This window comes from Vipera berus (assembly GCF_964194415.1).
Source record: "Vipera berus genome assembly, chromosome: Z".
In the NCBI taxonomy this organism is placed as follows: Eukaryota; Metazoa; Chordata; class Lepidosauria; order Squamata; family Viperidae; genus Vipera; species Vipera berus.
The window spans coordinates 2,228,795-2,252,171 of NC_138205.1; the positions used below are offsets into that span (position 1 = coordinate 2,228,795).

Below are 23,377 nucleotides of genomic sequence, written 5' to 3' on the forward strand. Positions count from 1 at the left end.
GTGAGTGCCACGGGGGCAGGGCCCGGGGGGAGGAGGGGGAGATCCCCCCCCTTGCATTCCCTAATACACACACACACACACACCCGTGCCCGGTAGGTGGGCGCCTGCTGATCCGGCTGGGGGACAAGGAGGTGGAGTATCACCCCGAGTTCCGATTCTACCTGACCACCAAGCTCTCCAACCCTCACTACACGCCCGAGACCTCCTCTCAGACCACCATCGTCAACTTTGCCGTCAAGGAGCAGGTAGGCGCTCCGTCCAGATGCCCTCTGGGTGGCCCTGTCGGACCCATCCTGGGGTGGGAACGGTGGGCGACTCTGGGCGAAACACCCACTGGTTGCCCCCCTGCTTTCAGGGCCTGGAGGCCCAGCTGCTGGGCATCGTGGTCCGGAAGGAGCGGCCCGAACTGGAGGAGCAGAAGGACTCTCTGGTCCTCAACATCGCAGCCGGCAAGAGGAAGCTGAAGGAGCTGGAAGATGAGATCCTCAGGTGGGGCCCTAAAGGCGACGGACTCACAACTCCGTGCACAGAATAATTTGTGGCAGAGGGTGTGTGTGTCTGACCTTGGGAGCGTTAAGACTTGTGGCCTTCAACTCCCAGAATTCCCCAGCCAGAATTCAGCACGGATAGGATAACAAACATCACCTTTCTTAAATTGGAAAATTTTCTTAGTAGACTGTGGGAATGCAGCCGATGTAATATATCTTGACTTCAGCAAAGTGAAATAACAACAACAACAACAATAAATAAAAATGGCCCATGAGAAGTTAAATTAATAAACGTTGATTTACAGTAGGCGGCCTGACAATTAATTAGGAAACTGTTGTGCTGGCTGGGGGATTCTGGGAGTTGAAGTCCACAAGCCATAAAAGGACCAAGTTCGAAGACCCCTGCTTGTGGACTTCAACTCCCAGAATTCCCCAGCCAGAGTTCAAAATTCAGCATGGATAGAATAACAAACACCTTTGTTTGATTGGGAATCTTTCTTAGTAGATGGTGGGAATGCGGTCGATGTAATATACCTTGACTTCAGCAAAGTGAAATAATAATAATAATAAATGGCCCACGACAAGTTAAATTAATAAACATTAATTTGCAGTAGACGGCCTGACAATTAAGTAGGAAACTTGTGCTGGCTGGGGGATTCTGGGAGTTGAAGTCCACGCCTCTTAAAAGGGCCAAAGGTTGCAAAACACTGTAAGTTTTTGGGGGAAAGGATTTTGCACCTGTGTAGTTTCTTGGTGTTAGGAGCCCTGAGAGGAGTGGGAAACCATCACGGGAGAGGGGGTCCATTCCCCATTTTTTTAATCCATCCCCAGAATCCCTTGCAAGACGACAGTTCAAGATGGCTGACTTCCTTTCTTTGCAAAGGGTTTGAGATATTTAGATCAGAACAGAAGAACAAAGCTGGAAGGGACCTTGGAGGTCTTCTAGTCCAGGGGTCCCCAATCAGTGGGTTGTGGCCGACTGGCCGTTGGACCATGGAACAGGCTGGCCAATGTGCGTGCGTGTGTATGCACACCTCCTCACTTGTTGTAACACTGCGGCCACGAGGCACAAAAACAGGACGTCACTTCACAGGGTGCAAAAATGGGCCACCGCTGCACCTCGGGGAGCGAAAATGGGACGACGACACACCTCAGGGTGCAAAAACTGGATGCCGCCACTGCACCTCAGGGCATGAATACAGACCACCGCTGCACCGCAGGGCATGAAAATGGGCCACTGCCGCACCACAAGGCGCAAAAATGGATGCTGCCACGCCGCAGGGCGTAGAAATGGGCCACTGCCACGCCATGGGGCGCGGAAACGGGTTGCTGCCATGCTGCGGGGTGTAGAAATAAGGCGCTGCGCTACACAAGAACGGGGCAGGTTTAGTGAATATTACACGGGCGCTAGCCCTGCCTCGTTTGCGGCACACAACGTGCTCGCGGCCCTGTGTGCACGCATGTAAAATGCTTCCCCCTCTGTTTTCCTCCGGTCCGAGGTCACCAGAGGTCACCAATCGACAAAGGTTATAAAATTATAAAAGGATGCCAGAGAGATATGTTCCAAATTGCAACGGCACTAAAAAAAAAGGGACCGATTCTCACACAATCCCGGCAAGATTTCCGCAGTCGTGGGATCAAAATTCAGGCACTCTTAGCAACTGGAATTTATTTTTACCCTGGTATGATCATCATCCCACTGGCTTCCGAACAAGTAAAGTCAAGGGGGGGGGAGAAGTGGGATTCACTCAACGACCGTGCGATTCACTTAACGGTGGCGATTGGCTTAATAGCCTTTGGCAAATAGGTTGTGAAACTGAGTGTGGCTCACTTTAACAACCGCTTGTAAGAGGGAGACACAGGGTCCATGCGTTGGCTCAGCTCGTTGTCCTCCCGCCCACAGGTTGCTAAATGAAGCCACTGGCTCCCTGCTGGATGACGTGCAGCTGGTGAACACCTTGCAGACCTCCAAGGTGACCGCCACGGAAGTGACAGAGCAGCTGGAGACCAGCGAGATGACCGAGATCAAGATTGACACCGCTCGGGAGGCAAGTAGCCGCATTGCCCTTGGGTTCTTCTGCCACAGGCTTTCCAACCTTGGACACTTTAAGACGGGTGGACTTCAACTCCCAGAATTCCCCAGCCAGCCATGCCTCTTTTTTTTTCCTCCTATCTCCTAGAACGGAAAGATTGCAGAGGAAGGGATTCTAAGAGAGTAAGCACGTCGATGGGAATACGCATCAAAAGGAATGCATTAGTGACAGGGAATTCTGGGAGTTGAAGTCCACTCACCTTAAAGTGTCCGGTGATGGGAAGCCTCGCTCTACAGCAGGGGTTTCCAAACCCGGCAACGTTAAGACTTATGGGCTTCAATTCCCGGAATTCGTCAGCTAGCCTGTTTTTTTTCCACTTTGCTGAAGTCAAGATGTATTACATCAACCGCATACCCGCTGTCTATTAAAAAAATTATGAAAAAATGGAATAAAGGTAATCTAGCCACATTTGTCGTGGTCCTGTCCGTGCTGAATTCTGGTAAACCCTGGCTGGGGAATTCTGGGAGTCTTAAATGTCTGTGGAGGTTCTCAGTCATCCAGGTCATGGTTATCTCAAAGATTCTTTTTCAAGAGGCAACTTGGACTTTCTTGTTTTTCTTTGAAGACGTTTCGCTTCTTATCCCAGGAGCTTCTTCAGCTCTAACTGGGTGGAAGAGAATGGAAGGATTTATATTCCTTGCAAGCAGCCAGCACAGGTGACCTTGAGGACACAGGTAAACCTCCAAGTGGCCTCAATGACTCTCTAAAAGAAGACAAATGATCGGCTGTCTGCAAGGAGGATAAATCCTTCCATTCCCCACCATCCAGTCAGAACTGAAGAAAGCTTCTGGGATGAGAAGCGAAACCTCTTCAAAGAGAAAAACAAGAAAGACTACTTGCCTCCTGAGAAAGCACCTTTGGGACAACCACAACCTAGATGGCTGAGAGTCTCCATAGACATTTAAGACTTATGAACTTCAACTCCCAGAATTCCCAAGCCAGCGTTTACCAGAATTCAGTACGACAGGACCACAACAAATGTGGCTAGACTACCTTTATTGCAATTGTTGCTAGGATAATCTTTTTGATAGACGGCGGGTATGCGATTGACATAATATATCTTGACTCAACAAAGTGGGGAAAGAAAAAAAAAAGAAATTGCTGGCTGACAGATTCTGGGAATTGAAGCCCATAAGTCTCCAAGTGGATGAGTTTGGAGACCCCTGCTGTAAAGCGAGGTTTCCCAACACCGGAAACTTTCAGTTGGGTGGACTTCAACTCCCAGAATTCCTTGGCACCAATGCATTTCTTTTGACGATGTGTATACCCATCGATGTGCTTACTCTCTTGTAATCCCTTTCTCTGCAATCTTTCCGCTATAAGAAGTAGGGGGGTGGGAAGGCACGGCTGACAAATTCTGGGAATTGGAAGTGGCCGAGTTTGGAGACCCCTGGTCTACAGGATCCCCTTTCAGAGGCCGAGATGGGATAGGGGATAGAGGAAAGTCCCATTTCCCCCCCTCCCCCCGCTTCCATGTTGTGGCTGTTCCTCACTGACACGCACCCACACCCCACGCTGTCCCTGTAGGCCTACCGTCCTTGTGCCCAGAGGGCCTCCGTCCTCTTCTTCGTGCTGAACGACATGGGCCGCATCGACCCCATGTACCAGTTCTCCCTGGACTCCTACATCGACCTGTTCAACCTCAGCATCAACAAGAGCCACCGCAGCCACAAGCTGGACGAGCGAATCCGACACCTGAACGAGTACCACACCTACGCCGTCTACAGGTGCGCTGCCCGCCTCCGCCACCCGTGGGGGTCCGGGCACCCCCAACCAGAAGACCCCAGCCGCCCTTCCACCGTCCTTCGCCGAAAAAGGGGAGGGTTGCAAGAGGCAGGTGGCGGATCTGAGCCTGTACGGCAGCCTCAGGTTAGGATCGTAGCTAGTCCTCAACGTACAACAGCTTGTTTAGCGACTGTTCGAAGTTACGACGGCACCGGAAAACAAGTGGTGCAGCCTTTTTTTTCCCCCAGTTGCGACCGTGGCAGCATCCACGTGGTCACATGATCAAAATTCAGACGCTTGGCCACTGGTTCACACTTATGACGGTCCCAGGATCGTGTGATTTCCCCTTAACAACCAGGTTACTAATTTATCAGCTGCAGCGATTCACTTAACGGCGGCGGGCAAGGAGGTCGTAACACGGGGCAAAACTCGACCGAGGTCTTGCTTAGCAATGGAAATTTTGGCCTCCATTGCGATCGTAAGCTGAGGACGACCTGCGCAACGCAGGCTGCCCATTGCAGTCGTTAAGTCGTCGCGTGCTTTGGCTGGAAACTAGAAACAGTCGCCAGCTTTTTCCGCGTCGTGAAACGCGGCCGTTCGACCTCGGGACGCTGCAAAGCGCCCTAAATGAACCGGGTTGTCCGTCCCCGTTTAGCGTCCATCGTACCTTTGAACGATCCCTAAAGGACCGGCCGTAACAGTTTTGAGTAGGGGTTTTGTGGGGACCCGCCCAGGGACCATCTCTTTTCCTTGCGCGTAGGGAGCAGCCTGATGGGCCCCGGAGTCCTCCTGGCGAGGCGAGAGGAGGCAGAGGAGCCGGGTTCTGCTCCCACAAGCCCTGGGGAGGCAGCCGGGGCCTGAGAAGCCCCCCCCAGGCGGGGGACCCTCACCCAGCTGTCTCTGCTTTGCCCAGGTACACCTGCCGGGGGCTCTTCGAGCGACACAAGCTGCTGTTCAGCTTCCAGATGTGTGCCAAGATCCTGGAGACATCTGGCAGCCTCAAGATGGACGAGTACAACTTCTTCCTGAGGGGCGGAGTGGTTAGTCCTGGGAGGGGGGGACCGGGGGGGGCGGGCTGGGAGAGCAAACGGCTGCCAAAATCTAAAACCAAGAGACGAGTATTTTTTATTCGTTCGGAATTGTTATTGTCCTTGGCAAGTACAATCATTCATTTGGTTGCTTCCTTCCTTCTTTCCTTCCTTCCTTCCTTCTGTCTTCCTTCCTTCCATCTTTTCTTTCTTTTTCCTTCCCTCCCTCCCTCCCTCCCTCCTTCCTTCTATCCACATCTATCCATCCATCCATCTATCTATCTGTCTGTCTGTCTGTCTGTCTGTCTGTCTGTCTGTCTATCTATCTATCTATCTATCTATCTATCTATCTATCTATCTATCTATCTATCTCTATCTACCTACCTATCTACCTATCTATCTATCTATCTATCTATTCATCTTTCATCTATCTATTTATCTCTTATCTATCATCTATGACTGTATCTATCTTCTATCTATCTATATCCATATATCTATCTTTCATCTATCCATCTATCATCTATCTATGTCTTATCTATCTATCTATCTCTCATCTCATCTATCCATCCATTCTGTGTCTGTCTATCTATCTATCTATCTATCTATCTATCTATCTATCTATCTATCTATCTATCTATCTATCCATCCATCTATCTATCTATCTATCTATTCATCTTTCATCTATCTATCTATCTATCTCTTATCTATCTATCATCTATGACTGTATCTCTTCTATCTATCTATATCCATATATCTATCTACAGTATCTTTCATCTATCCATCTATCATCTATCTGTCTTATCTATCTATCTATCTCTCATCTATCTATCCATCCATTCTGTCTCTGTCTGTCTATCTATCTATCTATCTACCTACCGTGTTTTCCTGAAAATAAGACCCACCTCCAAAATCAGCCCCCCTTAAGATTGTCAGCCAGACAGACGCCTCAAGTATCGTATTTTCCCTGAAAATGAGCCCCAAATACGTGTCTTTTGGAGCCAAAATGAGCGTAAGAGCCGGCCTTTCTTATTTTGGGGGGGGTGGGGTAGAGCGGGGGGGGCGTTGCACGGCGCGCTCCCCCAGCCGCTTCCCCCGGGGCGGAGGATCTTCCTCCCAAGGCGCCCTCCTCCTTCTGCGTCCCTCCGGCAGGTGCTGGACCGCGAGGGCCAGATGGACAACCCTTGCACCAGCTGGCTGTCCGACATCTACTGGGACAACGTCACGGAGCTGGACAAGCTGACCAACTTCCACGGCATCATGAACTCCTTCGAGCAGTACCCGCGCGACTGGAACCTGTGGTACACCAGCTCCAAGCCGGAGAAGGCCCTGCTGCCAGGTCTGGAGTCCCGGCGGGCGCTCCCGCATTCAGCTGCCCGCTGCCCCCCTTCCACCACCCCCCCGAGCGACGACGCGGCGCGCCCCGAAGGGTCAGGAGCACCGAGAGGAGAGGATCTTTGTCGCTCAGGGCTGGACTGTGGGGGGTCCCCAGGGGTCTCTGAGCCGGCTGGCTTTTCTGGCAGACCTTTCGCCACCCGACTAGGGGACGTCATCAGTGTTATGTAGGGAAAACACAGCCACCCCCCCCCCCCAGAACGGAGGACGTTCCCTAGTTGGGTCATGAAACGTCTGCAAGGAAACAAGCAAGCTCAGATAGTGCCAAGGATCCCATGCGCCTCCTCCTCCTCCTCTTCCTCCTCCTCCTCCTTGTCTCCCCCCCCCTTCTAGGACTGATGACATTACCTAGTTGGGTCATGAAACGTCTGCAAGGAAACAATCAATCTCAGAGAGCACCAAGAATCACATGGTCTTCCTCCTCCTCTTCTCTTCCTCCTCTCCTCTTCCTCCTCCTTCTCCTCCTCCTCCTCCTCCTCCTAATCCTCCTGCTTGTCTCCCCCTCCCTTCTAGGACTGATGACATTACCTAGTTGGGTCATGAAACGTCTGCAAGAAAACAGCTAATCTCAGAGAGTACCAAGGCCCCCACAATCTTCCTCTTCCTCCTCCTCCTCCTCCTCCCCCTCCCCCTCCTCTCCAGAAACCCCACCCCCTTCCGGCACTGATGACATTCCCTCGCTGAGTCTTGGAACGTCTGCAAGGAAACCGCCCGGCTCGAAGACCCGCCCCCCAAGGACTCCGTAAAGGAGGAGCAGTTCAGCCTGCCCGCCGTCTGAGCCCAAAGCAGGGAGAAGGGTTCGCGGCCTGCCAAGAAGACCCAGGCCCCCCAAAGCCCCCTTTAGCAAGCCGAGGACATTGCTCTGCTCCCGGGGTGCAGAGAAGGTCACCTGGGGGGGGGGACTCCTGAAGACCATCTGGGGTGGGAGGCAGAGAGACAGTGGGCTCTCTGGCCCAGGCAGGCTTCCTCCAGCCCCACTGACCGTCTCTTCCTGCCTTTTCTCCCCCCCACCCCTCCACCCCCACCCTGTTCCAGGCGAGTGGGAAAACTCCTGCAACCAAATGCAGCGCATGCTGGTGGTCCGGTCTCTGCGGCCGGACCGGGTGTCCTTCTGCGTCACGGCCTTCATCGTCTCCAACCTGGGCTCCCAGTTTATCGAGCCCCCCGTGCTGAACATGAAGTCGGTGAGCGAGGAATCCCTCCCCTGCCAGGAGACACCCCCCACCCCACCCCCGATATCTTTCCCCGTGTGCCACAGTTCCTTTCGTTCTAGCGACCGTCCGAAGTTAAGACGGCACCGGAAAATTAGACTTATTTCCCTTTTTCACACTGGCGACCGTCGCAGCCGTTCCCCCCTCCCCCCCCCCGTGGTCGCCTGATCAAAATCTGGACGCTCGGCAGCTGATTCGTGCTTACGACGGCTGCGCGTTACGCGATCCTCCTTTTGACGACTGTCCGGCAAGCGAAGTCCAGGGGGAAGCCGGATTCACTTAACAACCGCGTGACTCAGTTAACAACTGCGGGGACTCGCTTGAGGACCGCGGCAATGAAAGGTCCTAAAGTGGGACCCGGCCGCTGCCTTGCTTAGCAATGGAAGTGTTGCCCTCGATTGTGGTCATAAGCCGAAGACTCCCTGTACTTTATTGTTCTCTGCCTGTAGTGCAGGAATCTGCCCAGAGTGACATTTTTCCTCTGGGAAAGACCAGATAAGGCTCACAGGCATTCCGTGTGTGTGTGTGTGTGTGTGTGTGTGTGTGTGTGTGTGTGTGTGAGAGAGAGAGAGAGAGAGAGAGAGAGAGAGAGAGAGAGAGAGAGGAGGGGAAAAAAGGAGGGAGGGAGAGAAAGGGAGAGAGAGAGAGGAAGAGGAGGGAGAGAAGGAGAGGGAGAGGAGGGAAAGAGGGAAGGAGGGAGAGAAAGAGAGAGAGGGACAGAAGGAGAGAGAGGGAGGGAGAGGAGGAAAGAGGGAGGGAGAGGAGGGAGAAAGGGAGGGAGAGGAGGGAAAGGGAAGGAGGGAGAGAAAGGGAGAGAGAAAGAGGGAGAGGGAGGGAGAGGAGGGAGAAAGGGAAGGAGAGGGAGAAAGGGAGGGGGAGAGAGGGAGAGGAGGGAGGGAGAGGGAGAGAGGAGGGAAAAAGGGAAGGAGAAAGAGAGGGAGAGGAGGGAAAAAGGGAAGGAGGGAGACAAGAAGAGAGGGAGAGAGAAAGGGAGAGGAGGGAGAAAGAGGGAGGGAGAGAAAGGGAGAGGAGGGAAAAAGGGAAGGAGGGAGAGAAGAAGAGAGGGAGAGAGAAAGAGGGAGAGAGGGAGAGGGAGGGAGAGAGAGGAGGGAGAAAGGGAAGGAGAGAGAGAAAGGGGGAGAGAGAGAGGGAGAGAGAAAGATCCTCTTGTATTTCTGACATGGTTCATTTTGCTCCTAAGTGGAGAGCTGCTGCATTTCCTGCCCATCTCAATCAATCAATCAATCAATCAATCAATCAGAATAGAGCTGGAAGGGACCTTAGAGGTCTTGTAGTCCAACCCCCTGCTCAAGCAGGAGACCCTATTCCATTTTCAGACAAGTGGCTGTCCGGTCTCTTCTTAAAAAGCTCCAGGGACGGAGCACCCACAACGTCTGGAGGCAAGCTATTCCACTGATTGCATTAGAATCGTAGATTCAGAGCTGGAAGGGACCTTAGAGGTCTTCTAGTCCAACCCCTGGCTCCCGCAGGCGATCCTACTCAATTCCGGACAAATAGCTGTCTGGTCTCTTCTTAAAGAAACCCCCCCCCCCAGTGTTGGCGCACCCACAACTTCTGGAGGCAAGGAGTTCCACTGGTGAATTATCCTCACCGTTAGGAAGCTTCTCCTTAGTTCCAGGCTGCTTCTGCCCTGGATGACTTTCCACCCGTCGCTTCTTCTCCTGCCTTCAGGCGCTTTGGAGAATAGCTTGACCCCCCCTCATCCTTGGGGCAGCCCCCCAAATATTGGAAGACTGCCATCGTGTCCCCCCTCGTCCTTCTCTTCATTAAACTGGACATCCCCAATTCCAGCAACTGTTCCTTATTATGTTTTAGCCTCCGGTCCCCGGATCCTCTTCGTTGCTCTTCTCTGCACTCTTTCTAGAGTCTCAACCTCTTTTTTTACATGGTGGTGACCAAAACTGGACGCCGTATTCCCAGTGTGGCCTTACCCAGGCCTTGTAAAGTGGTATTAACGCTCCGCGTGATCTTGATTCCGTCCCTCCGTTAATGCAGCCTAGCACTGCGTTGGCTTTTTCTGCTGCAGCCACACACCGTCGGCTCCTATTTAAGTGGTTGTTTACTCGGACTCCCAAGATCCCTCTCCACAGTTGGTACTATTCAGCCAGGTACCACCTGTCTCCTCCTTCGGGGCAGCCCCTCAAATCCTGGGAAGGCCGCTCTCCCCAGCTTCTGCTTTCTGCTTGCAGGTGGTGGACGACTCCACCACGAAGACCCCGCTGATCTTCGTGCTGTCCCCCGGCGTGGACCCCACCTCCTCCCTGCTCCAGCTGGCCGAGCAGTCGGGCATGGCCCAGCGCTTCCACGCCCTGTCCCTGGGCCAGGGCCAGGCCCCCATCGCCACACGCATGATTAAGGACGGGGTCCAACAGGGTGAGTGCCGGGCCCTCCCCCCCCCTCCCTCCCTCCCTCGCCGGGAAGGGGTGCCTTCCTCTTCCTGGCTCCGAAATCCCGGACGTTCTTTGCTGAGTCTCCTGGGGCCTTTCCCCCCTTCTCAGGTAACTGGGTTTTCCTGGCCAACTGCCACCTCTCCCTCTCCTGGATGCCCCAGCTGGACAAACTGGTGGAGCAGCTGCAGGTCGAAGAGCCCCACCCGTCTTTCCGTCTCTGGCTCAGCTCCAGCCCCCACCCCGAATTCCCCATCTCTATCCTGCAGGCAGGCATCAAGATGACGACGGAGCCCCCCACGGTAAGAGAGGGCAGCCCTTGGGAGGGGGAGAGGGGGCGAGTCTCCCCCGAGGAAGCCCCGCATGGGCCCATCCCCGCAGCGTGGTCTTCTCCAGGCCCAAGCGGTCAGTGTGTGTGTGTGTGTGTGTGTGTGTGTGTGTGTGTGTGTGTGTGTTCCGACTTGGCCCTTTTAGGACTTGTGGACTTCAACTCCCAGAATTCCTCAGCCAGCGTGAGGGAACTGTGACCTTTTGATGATTTGTGGACTTCAAGTCCCAGAATTCCTCAGCCAGCGTGAGGGAACTGTGACCCTTTTAGGACTTGTGGACTTCAAGTCCCAGAATTCCTCCGCCGGCGTGAGGAATTCTGGGAGTTGAAGTCCACAAGCAAGGGTCTTCAAACTTGGCCCTTTGATGACTTGTGGACTTCAACTCCCAGAATTCTTCAGGCAGCGTGCCTGGCTGAGGAATTCTGGGGGTTGAAGTCTACAAGTCATCAAAGGGCCAAGTTTGAAGACCCCCTGGAGTAGAGGATGAGGGTCTTCTTTCTATACCCAGGGTGTCCAACCTTGTCTACTTAAAGCCTTACGGAACAACTCCCAGAATTCCTTAGCCGGCTGTTGTTTTTTTCTCCCCTGCTTTGCTAAAGTCAAGATATATTACATCTACCACACACCCACCGTCTATTAACGAAATTACCCTGTTGAAAATATGCGTATCCTAGCTGCCTTTGCTTCTTGTCCTCTCCATGCTGAAATCTGGCAATTTCCTGGCTGGGGCATTCTGGGAGTCGAAGTCCACAAGTCTTCAAGTCGCCAGGCTTGGAGATCTCCGTTCTAGACAAACATACAACCTCGGAGTGATTGGATGGGGTGTTTGCAAGACCCCGAAGCACTGTTAGCCCCAAGGGCCAGCCATTGTCCACCCAAACCCTTGGTCCTTGAAGAACCAAAGAAGGTTGGACTGTGGCTCTGACCAGCTTTCCCAAACCAGCTTTCCTGGCTTGTCTCCCGCAGGGCTTGAAGGCCAACATGAAGCGGTTGTACCAGCTGATCACGGACGCCCAGTTCAACCGCTGCACGAAGCCCAGCAAGTACAAGAAGCTGCTCTTCGCCCTCTGCTTCTTCCACAGCGTCTTGCTGGAACGCAAGAAGTTCCTGCAGCTGGGCTGGAACATCATCTACGGCTTCAACGACTCGGATTTTGAGGTGGGCTCAGCGACACAGGCAGGCAGGCAGGGCAGGAGAGCCATTGGGAACGGAGAGGATGGTCTCTCGGGGGCCTCTCCGCCCTGGCTTTCTGGCCTGATCCTAACCTTAACCCTAACCCTAATCCTAACCTACTCTGGCTTTGTGGCCTGATGGCCTGACCTTAATCCTACACTAACCTTAACCTTAACCCTAACCCTAATCCTAACCTTAACCCTAATGCTAACCTACTCTGGCTTTGTGGCCTGATGGCCTGACCTTAATCCTACACTAACCTTAACCTTAACCTTAGCCTTAACCCTAACCCTAATCCTAACCCTAATGCTAATGCTAACCTACTCTGGCTTTGTGGCCTGATGGCCTGACCTTAATCCTACACTAACCTTAACCTTAACCCTAACCCTAACTCTAATCCTAACCCTAACCCTAACCCTAATCCTAACCTTAACCCTAATGCTAACCTACTCTGGCTTTGTGGCCTGATGGCCTGACCTTAATCCTACACTAACCTTAACCTTAGCCTTAGCCTTAACCCTAACTCTAATCCTAACCCTAACCCTAACCCTAATCCTAACTTTAACCCTAATGCTAACCTACTCTGGCTTTGTGGCCTGATGGCCTGACCTTAATCCTACACTAACCTTAACCTTAACCTTAGCCTTAACCCTAACTCTAATCCTAACCCTAACCCTAATCCTAACCTTAACCCTAATGCTAACCTACTCTGGCTTTGTGGCCTGATGGCCTGACCTTAATCCTACACTAACCTTAACCTTAACCTTAGCCTTAACCCTAACCCTAATCCTAACCCTAATGCTAATGCTAACCTACTCTGGCTTTGTGGCCTGATGGCCTGACCTTAATCCTACACTAACCTTAACCTTAACCTTAACCTTAACCTTAACCTTAACCCTAACCCTAACCCTAACTCTAATCCTAACCCTAACCCTAACCCTAACCCTAATCCTAACCTTAACCCTAATGCTAACCTACTCTGGCTTTGTGGCCTGATGGCCTGACCTTAATCCTACACTAACCTTAACCTTAGCCTTAGCCTTAGCCTTAGCCTTAGCCTTAACCCTAACCCTAACCCTAACCCTAACCCTAACTCTAATCCTAACCTTAACCCTAATGCTAACCTACTCTGGCTTTGTGGCCTGATGGCCTGACCTTAATCCTACACTAACCTTAACCTTAACCCTAACCCTAAACCCCAACCCTTGGCGGCCTGGCGGCCTGACCCTGACCCTGGAGCGTTGAGGAGTCTCCATCCACCTGCCTTCAAGTGGTTGGGAAAAGCCCATTTGGTGGATCTCCTTCTTGGCTTGGACCCGAGAACACGCCAGGGCTCCCTTCGTCTTCCCCCTTCCCCACCCCCTCAACACTCCCCTGTCCTCCAGGTGTCCGAGAATCTCCTGAGCCTCTACCTGGACGAGTACGAGGAGACCCCCTGGGATGCTCTGAAGTATCTGATTGCAGGGGTCAACTATGGCGGCCACGTGACGGACGACTGGGACCGGCGACTCCTGACCACCTACATCAACGACTACTTCTGCGATCAGACTGTGGCTTCCCCCTTCTACAAGTAGGGATTGTCTCTGTGTGTGTGTGTGTCTGTGTCTGTGTGTGTCTGTGTAAGATTGCAAGGGCTGGTGGGGCCGGGGAGGGAACAAAGCAGGAAGAACCCAACCTGGATCTCCACTGGCCCAGATGGAAACCAAACGTCTAAGGTTGATTTAGGAGACACTCCAGGCAGTTTTATCCTGAGTTTATTTACTGTAGAAGTACCTGGAGGAACAAACATATATCATACTCCTTTCCTCCTCCTGTTTTCCCCACAACAACAACAACCCTGTGAGGTGGGTTGGGCTGAGAGACCGGGACAAAATCACCCTGCCAGAGTCACCCAGCTGGCTTTCATGCCTAAGGCAGGACTACAACTCGCCATCGCCTGGTGATTGGCCCAGAGTCACCCAGCTGCCTTTCATGCCTAAGGCGGGACTAGAACTCGCCGTCGCCTGGTGATTGGCCCAGAGTCACCCATCCAGCTTTCATGCCTAAGGCAGGACTAGAACTCACCGTCACCTGGTGATTGGCCCAGTCACCCAGCTGGCTTTCATGCCTAAGACGGGACTAGAACTCGCCGTTGCCTAGCGATTGGCCCAGAGTCACCCAGCTGGCTTTCATGCCTAAGGCGGGACTAGAACTCACCGTCTCCTGGTGATTGGCTTAAAGTCACCCATCCAGCTTTCATGCCTAGGGTGGGACTAGAATTCATAGTCTCCTAGTGATGGCCCACAGTGAGCCAGCTGGCTTTCATGCCTAAGGCAGGACTAGAACTCGCTGTCACCTGGTGATTGGCCCAGAGTCACTCAGCTGGCTTTCATGCCTCTCTCTCTCTCTCTCTCTTTCCCTCTCTCTTTCCCTCCCTCTACCTCTCTCCCTCTCCCTCTCTCTGCAGGCTGACGGCGTTAGACACTTACTACATCCCCAAGGATGGCAACCTCTCCTCTTACAAGGACTACATCAGCCTGCTGCCTGGCATGGACCCCCCGGAGGCCTTCGGCCAGCACCCCAACGCTGACGTGGCCTCGCAGATCACCGAGGCCCGGACCCTCTTCGAAACTCTGCTCTCCCTCCAGCCCCAGACCACCCCCACAGGGGTGGCCGGGCAGAGCCGCGAGGACAAGGTACCCCACCCTCTTCCCCAAGCCCAGCTTGGCACGGTCTGAACTGCTTGCACCTTGGGCAGACATCCGAGGTGCTGCCCGCAAACCGGGTTTACCCTAGCGCGGTTGCCGGTCATCTTTGTTGCTCTTCTCTTCAGCTCCCCCTGGTGGTAAGCCAGGGACCTGACAGGTCTCTCTTCACCTTGGCCCTTTTATGACTCATGGACTTCAACTCCCAGAATTCCTCAGCCAGCATGCCTGGCTGAGGTATTCTGGGAGTTGAAGTCCACACGTCATCAAAGGGTCGTAGTTCCCTCACACTGGCTGAGGAATTCTGGGAGTTGAAATCCACAAGTCATCAAAGAGAAAGAAACCCTCCCAATTGTTCAAACCTGGCTAACCTCCACCCCCACTGCCCTCAGTTCTCCATGCTGGCTGAGGAATTCTGGGAGTTGAAGTCCACGAGTCATAAAGGGGTGATAGTTCCCTCACGCTGGCTGAGGAATTCTGGGAGTTGAAGTCCACAAGTCATAAAAGGACCACGTTTGAAGACCCCTGCTCTTGTGTGTGTCCTCCCTCCCCTTCCCCCCCCCCCGCAGGTACTGGAGCTCTCATCTGATGTGCGCAGCAAGATCCCGGAGGAGATCGACTATGAGGGCACCTGTAAGGTGCTCTCCACCGATCCCTCCCCTCTCAACGTGGTCCTGTTGCAAGAGATCCAGCGTTACAACTCCTTGCTGCAGATCATCAGGTGAGGGGTGTGTGGGGCGGTTAGGGTTAGCTTCTCCGGTTTGGGGTCTCCGTCACTGAGCATTCCCGGGTCAAAACATCAAGAGTTCTTCCCTTGGCAATCCTCAACTTACAGCTGCAACAGAGCCCAGCATTTCCGTTGCTGAGCGAGACAGTTGTTAAATGGGTTTTGCCCCCATTTTAGGAGCTTTCGGGCCACAATTGTTAAGCGAGTCAAGAAGGTCGCAAAAGGGGACTACCTGACCTTGGGTCGTAAATACGAGTCAGTTACCGAGCGTCTGGATTTTGATCACGTGACCACGGGGATGCTACAGCGGTCATTAAGTGTGAAAAACAGACTGGAGTCCCTTTTTTCACTGCCATTGTAACTTTGAACGGCCACTAAACGAACCGTTATAAGTCGAGGACTTGGCTGCAGGCGTCCTGAAGCGAGAATGCCCTGTTTCCACCTGGCAGTTCGGTTCTTTGCGGTGAATGATGATAGTTTAAGCCAGAGGTCTTCAAATTCGGCCCTTTTATGACTCATGGACTTCAACTCCCAGAATTTCTCAGCCAGGCATGCTGGCTGAGGAATTCTGGGAGTTGAAGTCCATGAGTCATAAAAGGGCCGAGTTTGAAGACCCCTGGTTTAAGCACTTAGAACCATGTTTCTCAACCACGGGCAGCTTAAGATGCCTGGATTTCAACTCCCAGAATTCCCCAGCCAGGAATTACAAGGAGTAACATAACAAGGGGTGAGAGGTTTTAAAAAATGAAATTTTAAGGTAAGCGCAGTCAAATTTAATGAAAAAGCATGCTTGGAAGGATGAAGTGGAAGTGGCTGTGGATGACAAAAAAACAGGCAGAGAAGGGAAATATGCCCGGGAATTTCTCGTCTTCCAATAGTTCATATGGTGACCATTCAAAGTTACAACAGCACTGAAATGAGAGACTTAGGACCATATTTACCTGGCTGCACAGGTAACAAAGAACTACGCAGATTTTACTTCCATACCACAGAATTCTGACTTAGTGCATATAAAATGAATTTTATAACCGTGGTTCTCAATAAAACGGATGAAAAGAAATTAATAAAATGCCACGGGAATGTCGAAAAGTGTAAACTCACAGGGTATAATTGGAGATAAGTTAAACTATCAAGACAAGAAGTCCTCGATTTACAAAGGTTTGCTTAGTGACCGTTCAAAGTTACGACGCTAAAAAAAAGTGACCTATGAAATGTTTTTCACCCTTAGCAACCTTCGCAGCATCCCCCAGTCAGGTGATCAAAACTCAGACTTGTGCTTATGACGGTGGCAGCGTCCCAGGGCTTTGCGATCCCCTTTTGCGGCAAGCAAAGTCCACGGAGACGGCAGATTCATTTAACAACCGTGTGACTTCACCACTGCAGCAATTCACTTAACAACGGGGGCCAGAAAGGTGGCAAACGGGGGCCAAAGTCCCCAGACGGCTGCCTCGCTGAGCAAGTGAAATTTTGGGCTCAACTGTGGCCGTAACTGGAGGACCAGCTGAATAGACTTTTACGGGGTGGATGATGAAGCGAAAGGGCCGAGGATGGGGGGGGGAAAAACCGCAGACGAAGGCAAAATTAGGTTGTGTGTAACGCGTGGGAAGAGATTGTTACCAAGTGTTCCTCTTCCTTCTTTGGGGAGCATGGGCTTTGGTGTGCTTGACGCCCCCTCCCCCCAAGGCCTAAATTGTCTCCCCTTCTTCCCCACCCCCACCGCTCTGACCCCGGCGCAGCTCATCGCTGGTGGAGCTGGAGAAAGGCATTCAAGGGCTGGTGGTCATGTCGACGGAGCTGGAGGAGATCTTCAACTGCATTTTCGACGCCCGCGTGCCCCCCATGTGGGAAAGGGTAGGGGGCTCCTGGTTCCTGCTGCTGGTGGCTGCCCCCTCCTCCTTTATGCCCCTTCCTTGAGGGGTGGGGGTCTCTTCTGCCCCACGGTCTCCAGCTTTGGAAACAAGGGAGACTTTGGCCACTGCAACACCGTTCCCTAGGATGGCCGCTGCAGGGACCGGGCCCTTCTCAACTCTCCGTGTCTCCTCCCTCCCCCCTCACACACACACAGGCCTACTCTTCCCAGAAGCCCCTGGCGGCCTGGACCCGGGACCTGGGCCTGCGGGTGGAGCAGTTTGCCCGCTGGGCGAAGACGGCTCACCCACCCGTCCTCTTCTGGCTCTCCGGCTTCACCTTCCCCACCGGATTCCTGACGGCCGTGCTACAGGCAGCCGCCCGGCAGAACAACGTAGGGAGGGGCGCGGGGATGCTGGGGGAGGGGGGGTGGATCAGCGGGTGGGCCGGGCGGGCGAGGTGGGTGCTGCTGCCCCCCCCCGGGTCCTCGGTGCCCGACACACCCTTTTTTTAATGTATATATATTTTGGGGTTGGGGCAGATCTCCGTGGACACCCTGAGCTGGGAGTTCATCGTGTCCACCGTGGACGACAACAACCTGGTGTACCCGCCCAAGGTGGGTGCTCCCTCCCCTCAAAATAAGAATCCCTCCCCTCTCCCCCCCCCAGTGAGCGTTGAGCACCCCCTCCCTTCCTGTTCCCCCAAGTAAACCCCCAGTAATTGCCCCCTTCCCCCCCTCCCCCAAGGTAAGCCCCCCCCCGTCCCTTCCTCTCCCCTCAACTACGCCCCTGCCTTCCCCCAGTAAGTGCCCCTCCCCTCCCCAAGTTAAGCACCTTCTTCCCTCCCCTCCTACCCAGCTAAACACCCCCTCCCCTCCGGTGAGCACCCCTCCTTCCCTCCCCAAAGGAAGCCCCCTCCTCCCCTGGGGCAGGTTCCCCCCTTCTCTTTCCCTCTCCCCCCCCCCCCCGCAGATGTCTGCTTCACCCTCTGCCCTCCCCTTCTTCCCCTCCCCCCCAATGCAGGAGGGGGTCTGGATCCGCGGCCTCTTCCTGGAGGGGGCCGGCTGGGACAAGAAGAACTCCTGCCTGGTGGAGGCCGAGCCCATGCAGCTGGTCTGCCCCATCCCCACCATCCACTTCAAGCCGGTGGAGAATAAGAAGAAGAGCAGCAAAGGTGGGGGTCTCCGGGGGTGGGGGGGGGGTCTGCGGGGCCTGGGGGGCAGCGCCGCAGCCCCCTCCCCTCGAGACTGACCTCTGGGGCCCTCTCCTGCCCCTCTCTCTCTCTCTTCTCTCCTCCCCCCCCCTTCCAGGCATCTACTCCTGCCCTTGCTACTACTACCCCAACCGGGCGGGCTCCTCCGGGCGCCCCTCCTTCGTCATCGGCGTGGACCTGCGCTCCGGAGCCGTGCCCTCCGACCACTGGATCAAGCGCGGCACCGCCCTGCTGATGAGCCTGGATGCGTGAAGTGGGGGGGGGGAGGGCGGCTGCGGGACCCCACCCCCACCCCTCCCTGGCTTCTGACACCCCCCCCTCCCTGACACCACCACCCCCTCTAGGAAATGAAATAAAGCTGGTTTTGGTGACCGGTTGGTTCTAGCTGCGATGCCCTCCCCCCGTCCCCCCCCACCTGCCTCTCTCGGGGGTCCCCAGCCTGGCTTGGCCCACACACCCCACTTGCTTGAAAAAAGGGGGGGGGGTTGAGAGGCTCCCCAGATCCAGGGCAGCAGAGATAGCTTTGGGGTGATCCCCACCCCCACCCTGCCAGAGACAAGAGTCCCTCCGATGCCCAGGGGGGCTAAAGAAGCTGCCACGGGGGGGGGGGGAAGTTGGGGTCCGGCTCATGCAGGAGACCTAGGGGGGAGGGGGCTGCCAGCTGGGCCCCTGGGAAAGAAAAGAGCCGGCTCCTCTCCTAGCCAAGCCAGGGTGGTCTACATGCCTCGGGGTGCCCCTTCCCCTGGGCAGGCGCGGAGCAGGGGGGGCGGGGTGAGTGGGGGGCGGGGCGGAGGGAGACTGAGTGACACCAGCCGGGAGGGGGGGCGGAGGGGGGGGGCGGAAAGCGCCGCGTCGGGAAATGCAACTGCGCAACCGGCGGGACTTTTCCAGGCACCGCCGCCCCCACGCGCGACGGGGGTGGGTGGGTGGGTGGGGAGCCGCCACCCCCTCCCTTCTCCTCCCCCTCCCCCGGCGAGGATGCCGGTGCGGCCCAGCGGCGGGGTCCCCGGCCGGAGCTGGGCTGGGCAGGGGGCTTCGCTTGGCCCGCGCTGCCAGGTAAGCTGCGGCCGGAGAAAGGGCGCCACTTCGCCGGACTTCGCTCCCGGGACGGCCGCTCACCCCGATTCCAGAAGGGGGGGGGTCTCCGGGTGGGAGGGGGGCTTTCATGCCCAAAGCCGGGTGGTCTGCCTCCTTACTCCGTGAATTTGCAAAGGTCCCGGGGAGGGGGGGGAAGGAAAGCATGGGGCGGGGGTCTTGCCTGACCCCTCCTCCTCCTCCTTTTGGCCCCTGGCTTTCAGGCCCAAAGGTGTGGGGAGGGTCTCAATTGGGGAGGGGGGACTTCGCCTCTCCTCCCCTCCTTACTCCGTGAATTTGCAAAGGTCCCGGGGAGGGGGGGGAAGGAAAGCATGGGGCGGGGGTCTTGCCTGACCCCTCCTCCTCCTCCTTTTGGCCCCTGGCTTTCAGGCCCAAAGGTGTGGGGAGGGTCTCAATTGGGGAGGGGGGACTTCGCCTCTCCTCCCCTCCTTACTCCGTGAATTTGCAAAGGTCCGGGGGGGGGAGGAAAGCATGGGGCGGGGGTCTTGCCTGACCCCTCTTCCTTTTGGCCCCTGGCTTTCAGGCCCAAAGGTGGGGGGGTCTCAATTGGGGAGGGGGGACTTCGCCTCTCCTCCCCTCCTTACTCCGTGAATTTGCAAAGGTCCCGGGGGTGGGGGAGAGGAAAGCATGGGGCGGGGGTCTTGCAGGACCCCTCCTCCTTTTGCCCCCTGGCTGCCGCATCTTTCAACCCCCCCCTTCCAGCGTGATCTCCCTGCTTTGAGTGGGGAGGGGGCAGGGAGGCTGGGCTGAGCCCCCTCCCCATGCCGGGGAGGGCGGAGGTTGCGCCTGCAACGTGCTGAGGTCGATTCTTGAGCCTCCTCCGGGCGGGGTGGGGGTGGGGGGGGTCCCTTTCGTGGATTGTGGATCCTCGTGAAAATGGGTAGGTGGGTGGGGGGAACCCCTCTCTGTCAACCTCCCCCTCCCCCCCTCGGCCTGGGGTCGTTTTGCGGGCTTGGCGACGCGGCCCGTTTGCACACGATGCTGGTGACCAGCACAACAGCCTGGCAAGGTTGCCTTCTGGGGCCCGCGGGACTCGAACCCAGCGCCCGCCAAACAACCCCCCTCCAATGCCTTGCAGTGCGACTGGCGTAACCGATCTCGGTTTGTGGGACCCAAACAAACCAGCTTGATTCTGGAGAGGCTACTTCTTCCTTTGCTGGGCTTCGGAACCAGCCTGAATAATAATAATAATAATAATAATAATAATAATAATAATAATAATAATAATAATAATAATAATAATAATAATAATAATAATGATGATGATGATGATGATGATGATGATGATGATGATGATGATGCAGAAAAAACTCAGAAATGGTGTTTTTTATTGCTTTTTCCCTATTTGGTTGTTTTGAAATTAAAACGAAGAAAAGGGGAGGGGGCGCTCTGGGCAGCTGACCTTCCTATTGGAGGGGGTTGACCAACCCCTTCCATGGTTTGGCCCAATCAGGACTGAGGGGGCTTGCCCTGTGCCATAGCTGCCTGCAGGAGGTGAAGTGGGCAGACTGTAGCAGTTAGAAATCAGGCAGGATCTGGTGGATTTATTTATTGGGGGGGCAATAGATCCAGGTTCAAGGCCTCCCTTTGGCCGTAAAGGTTGCTGGGGGGGGTCCCCAGAAGCCAGATTTCTGAATAGGAGACAGAATATCCCACCAATATATTTTACATCAGCATTTTTCTAACTTGGGGACTTGAAGATGGGTGGACTTCAACTCCCAGAATTCCCCAGCCAGGCTGGCTGGGGAATTCTGGGAGTTGAAGTCCACCCATCTTCAAGTCCCCAAGTTAGAAAAACCCTGTCCTATCCCATCATAATATTTGACTTCCCCCCCCCCCCACAATACTGCTTTCCTTCCAGGGACCCAACCACTGACAAGCCAAACCAAACCATGGGTTTGAATCCAACCACTCCATCGTAAACCTTAGTTTCTGGGTTTGTTTGCTGTAAATCCAAGCCCTAAATCCTGGCTTGGTGAGAAGAGTCTCAACGATCGCCTCGAAATGGACATTTGACTCTCCTGAACCCAGTGCAGGTCTTGGGCTTGGCTTTGGTTCTAGAGCTGGCCAAGGGAATCAATCACGAAGGCAGAGGGCAGGTAGTTCCTGAGCACGTGCAGAGTGCCATTTCTCAGGTAATGGCAAACGGCTGAAGAGGCGGACGTGGGCTTGTCCAGCGCAAAACCGAATGCTTTGCATTTGGCAATGTGGTTTTTCTCCAGATGCGGGGAGGAAGGTCCCATCGTCCCCAGCCAGAAGAGCCCTGGGGAGGGGGAAATGGGAGTTGTGATCCAGCAGCCTTAGGATCACAGCTGTTGGAAACGGGTGTTGTAATTGCAATGGATGTCCACCAGAGGGCAACCAAAGACTAGTTAAGTAAAAATGGGTTGGGGAAAAAAATAAACTTTTTTTTTAAAAAAAATCTGAAGAAAAAGACAGTACGGTGTAGTGGTTAAGGCTAGAAACCGGCCGACAGCGGGTTCTAGCTCTATCCTGGTCAGAAAACCAACTGGATGACCTTGAGCCAGCCATTTTCTCTCAAGCCCATTATGTGCCTGAGCATGTACAGAGTGCGTTTCTACAACCAGCTCTGGATTCCAATTCTGGATAGGTTTGTTGTTGTTTTTTTAAAATAAAAATTAAGGATTTGCTGCCTTCGAGCGAACACTCCCCGTCTATATTTTATTTCATACACTAATCCGACACAGTTTGTCCACACAACTTTAGGAAGAAGGTAATGAAGCTTCTTAAGGAACACACAACCCACGAAAAAAGTTAAAACTTTGCAAATGGTCGCGACGCATTTAGTCCAGAAAAGCCGCGACAGTGCCTGGTTTTGGTTTCGTTTAGATTTTTTATATATATATATATATTGGCTCGGTTGCAAAAATATATATTTTCAACCCCACCACCCCTCCCTTCCTTTGGTGCCTCTGATGCAACGCCAGCTGTTTAGGAACCAAACCTTCAATCTTGGTCTCTTGTTTCTCCAGAGTGAGGCTGTAATTCCCATCTTAATTACCGTTTTCAGCCCATTTAGCCGGGGCCCCTAACTCTTTTCCCCCACCCCACCCCCAGTTCCAGGCCCATATGTTGCCCGGAGGAACCATAAGGCCTTGGATTTAATGAGCAGGTGTGGAGAACATGTTTACCAAACGCCTGGTTCTCATATCGCCTCTCTTAGGGACTAGGAGCTTGTTAATGTGGTGGCGAATTTCACGCCCCTTGGGGCTTTGATTTCTGCAGGGACAGATGCCAAGAGGGAGGAGGGCCCTTTCTGGATTTGCCAACCCCGGGCTAGTTTGGCAAAGCCTTCCTTCCCCAGCCCCGCCCCCCCGCCCCCCATTAAAAAAAAATCTGGCGCTTAATTTAATCCAGGAAAACTGCGCTTGAATTCCCCTGGCGCCTGGTTCGTTGGAGTCGGTTGGAAACCTGAGAAGGCCACTATTAACACCGCTCGGCTGAGTCTGTCAGGGCTCTCCAGTCTCTCCCAAGGCCGTCCCGCCCCGAGTCTAACCCCCCCCTCGTGGACTTTGCTCGTCAGAAGGTCGCAAAAGGGGGTCCCATGACCTCCCCCTCCGGGGGGGACGCTGCAACCGTCATAAATACGAACGGGTGGCCGAGCGTCCGGTTTTTGATCCCACGGCTACAGGGAAGGCTGCGACGGTTGTAAGGCTGAAAAAACGGCCCTGAGCCGGGGTGTGTTTTTTTTTTTCTTTTTCCCCCAGGGGCTTTGCGACTTTGAACGGGCGCTAAGCGGACTGTCGTAAGTCGAGGACTGCCTGTGTTAAAACGAACGGATAAGTTAAAATATGGGTTTTTTTTAATATGAAACAACAAAACAACAAAACCAAACCAGGATAGTGTCGGGTGGAAGTGAAGCCTTCTTAGCTCTGGGTCACCTGAGCAGCAGCCGTATGTCACACCTGGGCCAGGTGAGCAGGGGGGGACGGTACAATGGCAG

The 23,377-nt window shown here is 54.2% G+C and overlaps 2 protein-coding genes across 3 annotated transcripts in view; both read left to right on the forward strand.

Annotated features, from left to right (window-relative positions):
• Nucleotides 1-18,570, forward strand: part of LOC308677862 (dynein axonemal heavy chain 2-like) — a gene marked incomplete at both ends in the record, with an annotated part of 121,978 nt that extends 103,408 nt beyond the window's left edge. Inside the window, 18 exons of the mRNA XM_081344562.1 lie at nt 97-245; nt 356-489; nt 2,392-2,536; nt 4,109-4,308; nt 5,220-5,346; nt 6,484-6,670; nt 7,762-7,910; nt 10,148-10,331; nt 10,457-10,647; nt 11,641-11,832; nt 13,233-13,417; nt 14,294-14,522; nt 15,101-15,252; nt 16,995-17,109; nt 17,324-17,500; nt 17,648-17,722; nt 18,129-18,279; nt 18,416-18,570. Coding sequence (XP_081200688.1) covers nt 97-245; nt 356-489; nt 2,392-2,536; nt 4,109-4,308; nt 5,220-5,346; nt 6,484-6,670; nt 7,762-7,910; nt 10,148-10,331; nt 10,457-10,647; nt 11,641-11,832; nt 13,233-13,417; nt 14,294-14,522; nt 15,101-15,252; nt 16,995-17,109; nt 17,324-17,500; nt 17,648-17,722; nt 18,129-18,279; nt 18,416-18,570 — 2,897 coding nt within the window. The remainder of the gene's footprint in view (nt 1-96; nt 246-355; nt 490-2,391; nt 2,537-4,108; nt 4,309-5,219; nt 5,347-6,483; nt 6,671-7,761; nt 7,911-10,147; nt 10,332-10,456; nt 10,648-11,640; nt 11,833-13,232; nt 13,418-14,293; nt 14,523-15,100; nt 15,253-16,994; nt 17,110-17,323; nt 17,501-17,647; nt 17,723-18,128; nt 18,280-18,415) is intronic.
• Nucleotides 18,571-19,218: 648 nt separating this feature from the next.
• The window catches only part of LOC308678228 (lysine-specific demethylase 6B-like), a 95,470-nt gene continuing 91,311 nt past the window's right edge, over nt 19,219-23,377 (forward strand). For both annotated transcript variants that reach the window (XM_081345273.1, XM_081345278.1), the window contains exon 1: nt 19,219-19,374. The gene's annotated coding sequence lies outside the window, so the exon portion shown is untranslated. The remainder of the gene's footprint in view (nt 19,375-23,377) is intronic.